The sequence below is a fragment of the Myotis davidii genome, unplaced genomic scaffold (assembly GCF_000327345.1).
Source record: "Myotis davidii unplaced genomic scaffold, ASM32734v1 scaffold172, whole genome shotgun sequence".
Taxonomy (NCBI): domain Eukaryota; kingdom Metazoa; phylum Chordata; class Mammalia; order Chiroptera; family Vespertilionidae; genus Myotis; species Myotis davidii.
Genome location: NW_006284343.1, coordinates 3,346,059 through 3,358,183, shown reverse-complemented (window position 1 = coordinate 3,358,183; position 12,125 = coordinate 3,346,059). Strand labels below are relative to the sequence as shown.

The window sequence follows — 12,125 nt, the reverse complement described above, 5'->3', positions numbered from 1 at the left end:
CTGTGGGCGCCTGCCCGGCTGTGGGCGCCTGCCCGGCTGTGGGTGCCTGCCCATCTGTGGACGCCTGCCCGCCTGTGGGTACCTGCCCGTCTGTGGGTACCTGCATGCCTGTGGGCGCCTGCCCGCCTGTGGGTACCTGCCCATCTGTGGATGCCGAGAAACACTCAGTGCCCGTCTTCGACTGCAGCCAGATGGTGCCGTACACGGGGTCTCGGTGGCTGAACTCAATGGTGGACAGCTCGGCCACCAGGCTGCCCTTCCGGGTGTCCCAGCAGGCTGGCGGGAGGAAAAGGAGGGGCAGGTGAACAGGGCGCGGGCTTCCTTTCCTGTGGGGGAGCAGGGGCAGGGGTGCTGCTCCTCTTGGTTTGGCAGGGACGTGGTTTCTTAGAATCAGCGCTGGGTTCCCACTAGCCTGAGTTTCCGGCCACCCCTGAAGCCCCCACACAATCTCTGAGGAGTGACTCCCAGGCTGCACGCTTCATTCAGTCATTCTGCCGCGTGCTGAGCACCCCCCGCCCTGCCCCCGGGGCCCTGGGGAGGCCGCAGAGAAAAGGACAGACACTGTCCCCGAGAGGCAGGAAGGGGACCTGCAAACACAGCCCGGGATGTGATTTCTCTGGTGGGGGGCCCACAGGGGTAGTCACGGAGGGCTTCCTGGAGGAGGAGAGAGGGACGTGAGACTGAGGATGAGCCTGGAATGGAGTGACCTGGCAGGGAGAGAGGAGGCCCGCACCGAGGGACAGGCCCGGGGTAGGAGCACGCAGGTGAGCCTCTCCTGCTGCCTAAGCTCCTTCCCCTTCATCCTCCGGCCGTTGCTGCCTCTGATGGAAACAATTCCCAGAGGGAGCTTCGCCCTTCCCTCCCACCCATTAGTGCTTCACTTCTGCTTTACCGAGAAGGACCCGAAGCTTATCTACTTTTTGTCCTAATCGATTCTGTTTCCATTTTCCCACAATGAGCAGCGAGGACCCCCTGCACCACCACCTCCCGCCCCGCGCTTGCCATTTCTAGGAAAGCTGACTTTGTAAAACAAACAACCCAAGTCCTTGACACTGAAGTGCTGACTGACGGAGTCCACGTCTAAAGCATTTGCCCTGCACTGTGCACCGGCCAAGCTTGCCCTGCTGGGGGGAAGCAGCGCTCATGGTGAGGGGGGCGGGGAAGAGGGGGTAAGACAGAGGGCAGGGGAGGTCCCGCAGTGGCGGTCCCTACTGGGCAGCAGGGCCCAGGGCCTGGGCTGGGGGAGTGGCACCGAGAGGGGTGATGAAGAATGAGTGAGGCAGGGCTCCTGAAGGAAACATGGCGGAGCAGCTCTGCTTCGTCTGCTGGAGCCTGGCCCCAGGCGATGGGGCCGGGAGACCCATGGGAGCCACGTCTGCTCCCTAACCCGGCGGCTCCCCCGGGAAGGAGGCCACAGGTCTGAGAGGGAGACCCGGGGACTCAGAGCGCCAAGGGGCAGCCTGGCCTCAGCGCGTTTCTGAGAACTTCCCCAGCCGGTCTGGCTCCTGCTCCTGGAGGAAGAAGGGAGGGTGGAGCCTGTGAAGGTAGGAGGGTGGGGAACCCTTTCCCTGCTCGGGGAGTCTGGCCTGGGGTACAGACAGGCTGCCCCAGGGCCTGAGGTGGAGGGCGGGCAGGGACCTTCAGAGCCCATGTGGGCAGGTTTTGTCCGATCTCATTAGTAACCAAAAGAGTCAGTTTCCCCCGGCTGGTGTGGCTCAGTGGTTGAGCATCGACCTATGAACCAGGAGGTCAAGGTTCAATTCCTGGTCAGGGCACATGCCTGGGTTGCGGGCTCGATCCCCAGTCGGGGGTGGGCAGGAGGCAGCCGCTGTCTGATTCTCTCTCATCGATGTTTCTATCCCTCCTCCTCTCCCTTCCTCACTCTGAAAGCAATAAAAACATCTTTTTAAAAAGAATCATTTTCTGGGCGTGCGATCAGCAAGGACCTCTGAGGATGGACCTCCTCTATGGCCCTCCCTCCCCACAAGCAATGAGAGCACTAGCAGAACTGTCACTCCGCATTGTCAGAACTCCGAACGCCGGGCGGAGGCTGCAGCCCTCAGAGCGCGGACTCTAACACCGCTCGCTCCTGCGAGAACAGGGGTCTTGTTACATCGGAACTCGCCCTGCTCACGGCCTGCTCTCCCCATCCCGGGGAGCCCTGAGAGGCAGCACCCCCTCTCCCAGTGGAACTGGTCGCCTGGCAGCCCCGGGGGCCACCGAGTGGGGATGGAGCTCCGTGGGTCTCTGTCTGAAGAACTGGCTGGGGGCTCCCCGAGTCCCCCTGGCAAGGCTGCCCATAAGGACTTGACTCAGAGCTTGTCCAGTGCAAAAGGCCTTTCCATCCAGGTGACGGTTGGTTAAGCGCTGGGACCCCCCTTACCGATCTGCCCGTTGTAGCAGCCTCCCAGCAGCACGTGCGAGTCCTTGGGGTTGTACTCCAAGGTGACGAGAGGCGAGGACGGCTCCTCCCAGCCCTGGCTTCGTACAGAAGGTTGTCCGGTCTAATTAGCATATTACACTTTTATTATTATAGATGTGTGTGTGTGTGTGTGTGTGTATGTGCGCGCGCGCGTATCCCACCAGGCTTGGGAAGGAAAGGACAGAGACAAACAGTTCAACCCCCTCTACAGGAGGGGTGCCCGAGCCTTTCTCCAGCTGCACCCTCTGGGCCTGGGCAGGGGGGCGGGGGGGGGGGAGGTGGGGGGCGAAATATCTGGCTTTGTTTGGGGGCATTAGAACTGTGTGTCTGTGACTGTAATTTGAGTCCATTTCCCAGGTTTGGAATGGAACGAAGGTTTACCCTACGGTTTTTACGGAAGCCCACGCCCCCCTGGCTTCTGCAGTTTCCTGGTCTGTATTCTGGGGACCATGGGGCCCACCCGGGGGGCGGGGGGGGGGAGGATTGGTGGCGAATATCTGGCTTTGTTTGGGGGCATTAGAACTGTGTGTCTGTGACTGTAATTTGAGTCCATTTCCCAGGTTTGGAATGGAACGAAGGTTTACCCTACGGTTTTTACGGAAGCCCACGCCCCCCTGGCTTCTGCAGTTTCCTGGTCTGTATTCTGGGGACCATGGGGCCCACCCCACAGCACGCTGCGCTGCTCCAGAGGGTAGTGTGCTCCCGTCCATGCTCGGCACCTGCCCCACTAACCACAGCCCACGCTTGTTCTCACAGTGATGGCAACGAGGGGTCTGAGAGCCGATGCCCACCTGCCAGCTCTGCCCTTGGAGTGCTCCCCGGGGCACACGCTGCCCCCGCTGGCCGGGCGTTTGGCACAAGCACCCGGAGAGCTGGGCAGAGGGGAGCTCCCTGCCCCCCACCCCTGCCTGGGCCCTTCTCCTGGGCCCTCCTCCTGGGATTCTATCTGCCCCGCTCTCGGGGGGCCCACAATCGGGACTTTGTGGGGTCTGGTCTTGAATGCCCTGATTACAGATCTGGAAATAAAGCACGTCTCCTGCTCCCGGGTGTGACTGCCAGGCTGAGCCTGAACCCCAGACCGGGACCTCCTGTCCCGGTCCCTCCCTGCGAGAGTCCCGGCCGCTGCCAGTCCGCCCCTCACCCAGGTCCCAGATGTACGAGTCATGGCTCATGCCCTCAGGTGCCCGTTGAAAATTCAAGCAAGAATACGCCACCGCCAGCTTCCTGTTGCCGTCCGGGTGCCAGGACAGGTGTGTGGCCGACCGCTTGATCTCCTGGGGGTCCCTTTAGGGGGCAGCAAAGGGCAGAAAGCTGGGGTGCCAGGCTCCCCAAATGTCTTATTAACTAAAAATTTTCTTTAAAATATTCAAACGTGTTGAAGCATAAGCATCCACTCAGAGAAATTTATTTAAAACAAAATTTATAGGACTCCCTTAATCAAAACACCAGTCCCACCAGCCGTAAATAAAAGCTAAAAATAAAAATTAAAGCAACGGAAACAAAGTTTTAAATCCCCGTCCGCCTTTCTCACTTGCTGCAGGTTCTGAGCCTGAGGCTTGATTGCCCGTCAATGTTAAAATAAAAGGGGGCATGGAGAAGTCAGCGATCGTGCCCTCTGGTATTTGCCCAAATTAGTCCAAAACCTGTGTCCCCACAAAACCTGCACATGGATGTTTCCAGCAGCTTTACTGAGTGAGAGATAGAAACATCAGTGATGAGAGAGAATCATAGATCGGCTGCCTCCTGCACGCTCCACACTAGGGGCGTATGTGTATAATTGTGTCAAAACTCATGGAATGGACAACTCAGAGTGATTTGTAAACTACGGACCTGGGGTGTACTATAGGCTGAAGGTTTGTGTGGTGGCCCCGGCCTCGCCCCAGATTCATCTGCTGAGACCTAATCTCCAATGTGATGGTATTAAGGGGGGGCCTTGAGGGGTGATTAGGTCAGGAGGGTGGGGCTCTCATGATGGGATTAGTGCCCTTTTAAATGGGGCTCCAGGGAGCAGCCTCACCCCAGAGTGAGGAGGTGGATGTCCGTGAGTTAGGAAGTGGGTCCTCACCAGACACAGAACCCAAACATCTCAGAACGCCCGGCCTCCAGAATGGTGACAAATAGACTTCAGTAGTTCCTAAGCTGCCTCGTTTTTTAATGATTTTTTTATGGTCTTTGGCTACCGCAGCCTGGGACAGATTCAGACAGGGTGGTGATGACGTGTCCTGTTCTTTCTGATCAATTTTGCTTTGAACTTAAAATTGCTCTAAAAATAAAAAATAAATAAAAAGATCTTCATTTAAAGAGCAAGGGGGGAGGGAGCATGAGAAAGAGTTAAGTATTACAGACAATGGCCCCAAACTGGGACTGTTTCCTGGAAGAATACGGAAGGAATGGACAAACAGCGTCTCAGTGTGTGCTTCACCCCCGTCCCTCCTCCCTGGGAGCACTACTGTAGGGGAAGGAGCTTGGGCCGGGAGTCAGGAGGCCAGGGTTCCAGCCTTGGCTGGGTCCCCACCCGCCGTGCGCTCTGAGCACATCCCCCTCCCTGGGGTCCGTTTCCTCAGCTGGGGGGTTGGGTGGGATGATTTGAAATGCGTCATTCCGCCGAGGTCAGACCCCTCCGGGGGTTCTGGTGGAAAATGAATCTCCCAGGGTTGGCCTTTGCGGCTAGACACTTCCCAAATCCCCGGTATTCCCTGCATATTCAAGCACATACACACACATACACACACATACATGTGCCCATGGACGCAGGCACAGACACCCAGGAGTGTTTCAAATGAAGCGGTGCTCTCTGCACGCCGCTCTGCACCTCGTTTTGGTCTCAGGTGTTGAATCTTGGAAACATGCCCTATGGTCACAGGAGGAACACCCGCCCACAGAGGCGACCGGGATTGCAGCACCTGCCTAACTATAGAAACACCCGAAGCCCAGCCGGCAAGGTTCAGTGGTTGCGTGTCAACCTATGAACCAGGAGGTCGTGGTTCGATTCCCGGTCAGGGCACATGTCCGGGTTGCGGGCTCAATCCCCAGTAGGGGGCATGCAGGAGGCAGCCAATCAATGATTCTCTCTCATCATTGATGTTTCTCTCTCTCTCTCTCCCTTTCCCTTCCTCTCTGAAATCAATTTAAAAAAATACCTGAAAACATTGATGGTCTTAGCGGAAGGGGCCTCTTCCGTCACTTCCACCGCGTCCTCGTCATCGAAATACTCCTGGTAGATGTCGATGGCGTTGTTCTGCTTCACGCAGTGCTCCATGATCTGAGGGGGGCACACCCGGAGTTCTCATCGGGAATGGGGGGCCCTGCTGTCTGACGGGCTGAGATGAGGTCTGGGGGGGCTGAGAAATAGCTAGTGGTCCTATCCCACCCTCAGCCCGTGCATTCTCAATGAGGCAGCGTCGCCCCAACAGGGCGAAAACTGGTTCTGAGCGGTAAATACTACTACTTTTCCCATACAAAGCGCAGGTGGACATGCAGTACATAAACAGATGTACGGCATACCGATGGCATCGACATTTCATGGGGGGAGGCAATTAGGAAGAGAATATCTAAAAAGACTCCTTGGGGACAAAAGTGAAAAAAAAATGGCAACACACACACTGCTCCCGGCAAACAGAAGTCTCCATGACTCCACATATAGCACCCATCTCCAGCTCCTTCACCCCGAAAGCCCTCCCCTTTATTCTAAACGTCCATCATGGAAAAGCCCATGCTCAAGTGCCACCTCTTCCAGGAAGCCTTCCGTGATCCCTTCAGCCGGGAATGGACTCTCTCTCCTAATGGGGCAAAATGGCAAGTCATCCATCCTCTAACATCATTTATTTCTACGTGGTGTGGTGCTATCTCTGTATTTGTCTCTGCCCTCTGTTGGATTATACACTCTTTGGAGCAGGATGCATGTGGAATTCATTTCTGCAGTCTCTACCGTGCCTGGCGGAGACCAGAAGCATGGTCCAAATGCGCTGAGTGAAAGGATGTTCCCTAGTGGCGGGAAGCTGGTGGGTGGGGTTCTTTGGGGTTCTCTTTGCCCACGGGGGCCACTTTTCAGACTCCTCCCAGAGCCTGTTCGGCCCTGCACCTCCCGGCCTTCCCCTCCGGTCTGCTGTGGTGGGTGTGCCTGCTCCCAGATAGAAGGCTCCTAACCGGTCTTCCCCTGAGTCGCCACGGGAGCCGAGCACAGGGCCAGGCACATCTAGGCTTGACATGCAGTTGGGGAACCGGACCGCTGGGGCTGAAGGAAGCCTTACCAAGCCCAGCTGCATGATGGTGTTGATGTAGTTCTCGTCTTTCTCCACCTTCTTCCGGAAGCGGATGGTCTGCTCCAGCTCCAGGGGGTTCACGTCCTTGGGCCAACCCCCCTCCACGTGGTTGACACCCCGCGTCTCCATCTCGAATCGCTCTGTGTTGGCCTGAAGAGAGAGCCCCAGGTGAGAACCCCCGGCCCTGGTGCGAGCATTTAGCCGCTTCCACGCACCAGGGCCCCGAGCCCCGAGCGCTCAGGATGGACCGAGGGGGTGTGTGGCCAAAGCCAAGAGGTTTTCCGGTACCAGGAAGGTGCCTCTGGTCCTCAGGGGGTCGCAGGCAGCCACGGAAGGGCCCTTGTGTGGAGCTAGCATCTTTGCAGCTGATGCCAGAGGCCCAGGAAAATCCACTCCTGAGTCGCACCCATCTGCTCCGTTAGAGCCCAAAGGAGAGAGGCGCCCGCCGCCTCTGCCCTCCCTGTGCAGTGCCGCGGGAACCAGGGAAGCGGTTGGGTTGGCTCTGCCCATTCCCTGTGGCAGGGAGGAGGGATGGAGGTAGCTTTGCCCTTTAAACTTAGCAGTGTGCCACCGTCCCATCTTCCCCCGTTTTTTAAAATTGTGGTAAATGACACATAACATGAATTTTACCACTTTAAACGGTAACATGCACAAGTCAGTGACGTTAGGCCATGCGAGGGCTGTGCCACCACCACCACCATCTAGTTCCAGGATTTAAAAAAAATATATTTTATTGATTTTTTTTTTTACAGAGAGGAAGGGAGAGGGATAGAGAGTTAGAAACATCGATGAGAGAGAAACATCGATCAGCTGCCTCCTGCACATCTCCTACTGGGGATGTGCCCACAACCAAGGTACATGCCCTTGACCAGAATTGAACCTGGGACCCTTCAGTCCACAGGCCGACGCTCTATCCACTGAGCCAAACTGGTTTCAGCTAGTTCCAGGATTTTGCATCACCCCCAGTGGAAACCCTGTTCTCATTCATCAGTCACTTGCTTCTCCGTTGCATTTTTTAAAAAAATATGTTTTTATTGATTAGCGAGAGAGAGGGAGGGAGAGGGAGAGAGAGAAACATTGATCGGCTGCCTCCTGCACACCCTCTCCTGGGGATGGATCTCGGCCCAGGCATGTGCCGAGATCGGGAATCGAACCCGTGACCTCTGGGTTCACTGAGCCGCGCTGGCCCGCTCCTTGGCGTTTTGAAGCGCTCCCTAGAGTTACAAGTCTTCCGGGCACAGCTGCTGACAGAGGCCCTATCGTGGTGCGAGGGCAGCATCTCTATAACACGGACACAGCTGCCCTGGCCCCGTGACAGCCACTCGCCCCGGGAACTCGAGCAACGGCGTTCCTCTGAGCTGTGAGTTACCAGAACCACCGCCATGTGTTTTGATGAAATCAAATGTGACGTCCATCAGTTGATTTGGGACGTGATACGTGGGTTATCTCCGTCCGTCTGGTTTCCTCACAGCAGTTCCCGACGCGATCAGGAGCTGACCACCTGGCTCAGACAGGCGGGGGGCTGGCTGGGCGTCTGCACAGCACCATGACCTCGTTCTCTGATCTCAGAGCCCCTCTCCCCAGAACTTTCTAGGGCAGTGATGGTGAACCTATGACACGCGAACTCATTTTTTTTTGGTTGATTTTTCTTTGTTAAATGGCATTTAAATATATAAAATAAATATCAAAAATATAAATCTTTGTCTTACTATGGTTGCAAATACGTATCAAAAAATTTCTATATGTGACACGGCACCAGAGTTAAGTTAGGGTTTTTTTTAAAATGCTGACACGCCGAGCTCAAAAGGTTCGCCGTCACTGTTCTAGGGCAATCCTGAAGAATGGAAGACAGGGGGAGAGACCTAGAGAGAGAAACATCGATGTGAGAGACACATGGGTTGGTTGCCTCCCGTATTGGCCCCGGACCAGGGCCAGGGATCAAGCCTGCAACTGAGGTACATGCCCTTGACTGGGATTGAACCTAGGACCCTTGGGTCCGCAGGCTGATGCTCTATCCACTAAGCCAAACCAGGTAGGGTGCAACCCTGAGTTTTCACAGCTGGGCAGTTGCCTGTGGATGTAATACTCTGCCCCCGCAGAATACCTCGCCCCCTGTCCCAAATGCCTAAAAGGATTCTAGAAAGAATTTGAGAGATGAGGCCAGAGCCACTGGGAGAGAGAATGTCTTGATTGACATGCCCTTGGCCCTGGGGCTGCTCAATGCCGGGTCTCCCCTCCCTCTGCCGGGCCCTGAGCATCATGGGGGGGCTCTGTGTCATCCTGCCTCACACTCCCGGCATCTGCATGGGGCCACCCCAACTGGCTTCCAGGTGGAGGGAGTTACCTAGACACACACCCACCTCGTGCTCCGACATGCTGGTGGAGCACTGGATGCCCGTGTCCACGGGGTTCCGCTCCATGAACTGCTCCGCCAGCTCGGGGTTGGGCGGGATGTCGATGTGCAGCTCTGCCTGGCGGTCCGAGAAGTTGCACTGCTTCCCGAACTCGCTTCGCTTCTTGACGTACACGTACACGATCTCCATGGTGCCGGCAGCTGCAGGGGCGGGGGTGGGGGGTGGTGTTTGGTGAGGGCCCCCGCCTGGCTGCTTCCTGTCCCCATGGGCCTCACTGATTTGAGAGTCGAGGCCTCAACCACCCAGTTGTCCAAAGGCTCGCCCACTCCAGAGTTCTAGGTTCTGGGACTCCCTGGGGGACCCCACTGGAAACTCCTCCCTCCACGTCACCTGCCCCAGGACAGGGCTGGGAGTCCACCTGAGGAGACCAGAAGCCTGGCCCTCAGCAGGCAGAATCGTTAGGCCTTTGAGAACCTCTCTGATTTGTTCCTTGAAAGGCACAGGGCAGGAAGCCACCCATTGTCTTCACTGTCAGAGACGTGTAAACAAGGATCTCTGAAGGCTGGTGAACCTTGAGCCCTGGCAAGGGCCAGAGCTATGCACCGATTGTTTAGTCCAGACAATGGGGGCTCAAGCTATTTCCTGACCAAATAGTCTCAGGGTAAATCTTTCTAATATTTACTGACCTTTAAGATAGTCTGTTTGTTACCACAATTACCTGCCTAAGAACTAGATGTGTATCCAAAATTGAATAAAAGGTTGGCGAGGCCTGGGCACCAGTGGAAGTCCTTTCTCTTGCATTGGGCTTGCCCGCCTGGCCCCCAATATTTCCAAATTATTATTTCTTGTCTCATCTCTTTCATTTGCGTGCGGCCCCTTCTCCAGATCCCGAACCCTGAACCACGTGGGACGTGGGACACTCACAGCACCGTGTGGAACTGGAAAGAAGGATTGGGCTGGGTTCGGACTTCAAGTTCTGGCCTGGACACTCACCAGCTGCTTGACCTTGGTCATTCTGAGGCCAGACACTTTGGGAGGGTGGGAAGCACAGCGCTCCAACGCAACGCAAGGAAGTGTTTTCTCACTGGCACTAAGTGGAAGTCTCAGAAATGCAGTGGGCAGGTCCACAGATCGCTCTTCACTCACCCCCAAAAGAGACCTGGACCCCTCTGACCCCTGTCACAGCAACAGACTGTGGGGTCTGGATGCTCCTCAGTGGCCTAAATGGCTGGTCATCTGATGGGGCCTGTCAGCTATGGAGCTGAGCAGAGCTGCCACCTGCTGGCCACTCCTAACTCTCAGGAAGTGTGTCCCTCCGGCTGTGGGTCTGTGAGGCTGCTGGGCCTGTGTGGACACCCAGGCAGCACACTGCCAGATGGGGTAGCGTGGGGGAAGGTTAACTTCACAAGAGCCTCGCCGTGGTAGGACTCACCTCCGAAGGCCTTGCAACTCCCAGGAGCTTAGGGTCTCACCTGTGAGCAGGTGTTGCTAATCTTTGAATGATAAGGGGACCTGTTAGAAAAATGCTTGGGGGACATGGCCCTTGATTTAAGTAAAAACCTATAGACAAATATTTAAACTTAAGAAACAGATGGGGAAAAAATGCAACAGAAATGCAACAGTAGTAATTCACTTTCCCAAGCAACTTTGTACCAGAGTTTGTGCCCACAAATGCTTTCTGGGGCACCCAAAATGAGTCTTTTTTTTTTTTAAATCTAATTATCTAGATTTTCCTAGGAATTTGCAGGTTTTATGAGTGCCAACTGTATGCTTTCTACTTGTTTTGATTATAGTTTCATTATTTCACTTATTCAGCGAACATTGTTGAAACTCTGACTAATCAAGACAGCGTTGTACTAGCATAAGGACAGACATATATGTATCAATGGAGTGAAATTGAGAACTCAGAAATAAAAACCTTTCTATTTACGGTCAACTGACTTTTGGTAAAATTACCAGCGCACCTCACAAGCTGGCAGAGCACGAAATGGTGCCTGGATAACTGGACCTTGACCTGCAAAAGAAGGAGCACAGACCCCTACCTCACACCACACTCACCATGAACTCAGAAGCGATCACAGGCCAAAACGAGAGAGCAGAAGCTCTATCACTACAGGGGAGACCAGAGAGGGAAGTCACCGTGACCCTGATTAAGATGAGCTTTTTTGGGATAAGATTTCTTAAATACAGCATCAAAAGCATGGTCCATAAAAGAAAAAAACAATAACTTGGACTTCGTTAGGAATGAAAACTTTTGCCCTTCAAAAGACAGCAGGAAGACAAGACACAGACTTGAAGAAAGCACTTGCAGATCACATACCCGGTCAAGGGCTCGGGTCCCGAATCTATAAAGACCCACTGGGTCCCAGGCGCTGTGAACCCCCAGCACAGCCGGGCAAACGGTTACCACAATTCTCATTCTACAGGTGAAGAAACTGACGCCGGGAGAGGTTAACTACCTGGTCAAAGGTCACGGTACTTAACTCCAGACAGACGGAGCCAGGACCCGGCTCTAAAGCCGTGAATAGCTGAGGTGGTGCATTTACAGCACCTGCCACCCATAGGCGCCCAGTCAGTGTACTTCCCTCCCCTCCATTCTCATCGCAAGCTCTCCTCTGCGCCTGCCCAGCCTCCTGCCACCCCAGCCCAGGCTCTATGTCCCCTCCATTCAGCTGTAAACCCTTTGGTCTCCCCCGCCCCCAGCAGGCAGATGGTCTCAGGACCAGCTGACCGGGGGTAGAGGGTACGGGAGGCAAGGCGTTTAGAACTTGCCGGGCCCTGCGACTCGGAGGTATTGAGGGCAGCGAGGACCAACGGAGCGGGCACCCTACGAGCGCTATTCCTGGCATCCGCCTCTCGGCAGGGCCACCCCAGAGGGACGCCCCCACCAGGAATTCCTTGCCCGATCGGAAGTTACTCTCTTGGGTGGGGGCGGGCCTCCCGCCTTCACCCTCCACTCTCCTCCACGGCCGCGGACGTCCTCCCCCGCCCGCCCTTACCCTGGGTCCGCTCCTCCTGCCCCCGGGAAGCTGGGGAAGCGCCCCAGTCGCGGTGCCCGCTCCAGCGCCTCTCAAACGGCTCCCAGCC

The 12,125-nt window shown here is 55.7% G+C and overlaps 1 protein-coding gene across 1 annotated transcript in view; it reads right to left on the bottom strand.

The window, feature by feature from the left end:
• The window catches only part of DNAI2 (dynein, axonemal, intermediate chain 2), a 38,620-nt gene extending 26,495 nt beyond the window's left edge, over nucleotides 1–12,125 (bottom strand). The window contains exons 1-8 of the mRNA XM_015570499.1: nucleotides 12,038–12,125; nucleotides 9,045–9,238; nucleotides 6,673–6,834; nucleotides 5,563–5,684; nucleotides 3,564–3,706; nucleotides 2,584–2,587; nucleotides 2,384–2,481; nucleotides 137–276 (exon numbers count right to left, since the gene is read on the bottom strand). Coding sequence (XP_015425985.1) covers nucleotides 137–276; nucleotides 2,384–2,481; nucleotides 2,584–2,587; nucleotides 3,564–3,706; nucleotides 5,563–5,684; nucleotides 6,673–6,834; nucleotides 9,045–9,227 — 852 coding nt within the window. The 5' untranslated portion in view covers nucleotides 9,228–9,238; nucleotides 12,038–12,125. The remainder of the gene's footprint in view (nucleotides 1–136; nucleotides 277–2,383; nucleotides 2,482–2,583; nucleotides 2,588–3,563; nucleotides 3,707–5,562; nucleotides 5,685–6,672; nucleotides 6,835–9,044; nucleotides 9,239–12,037) is intronic.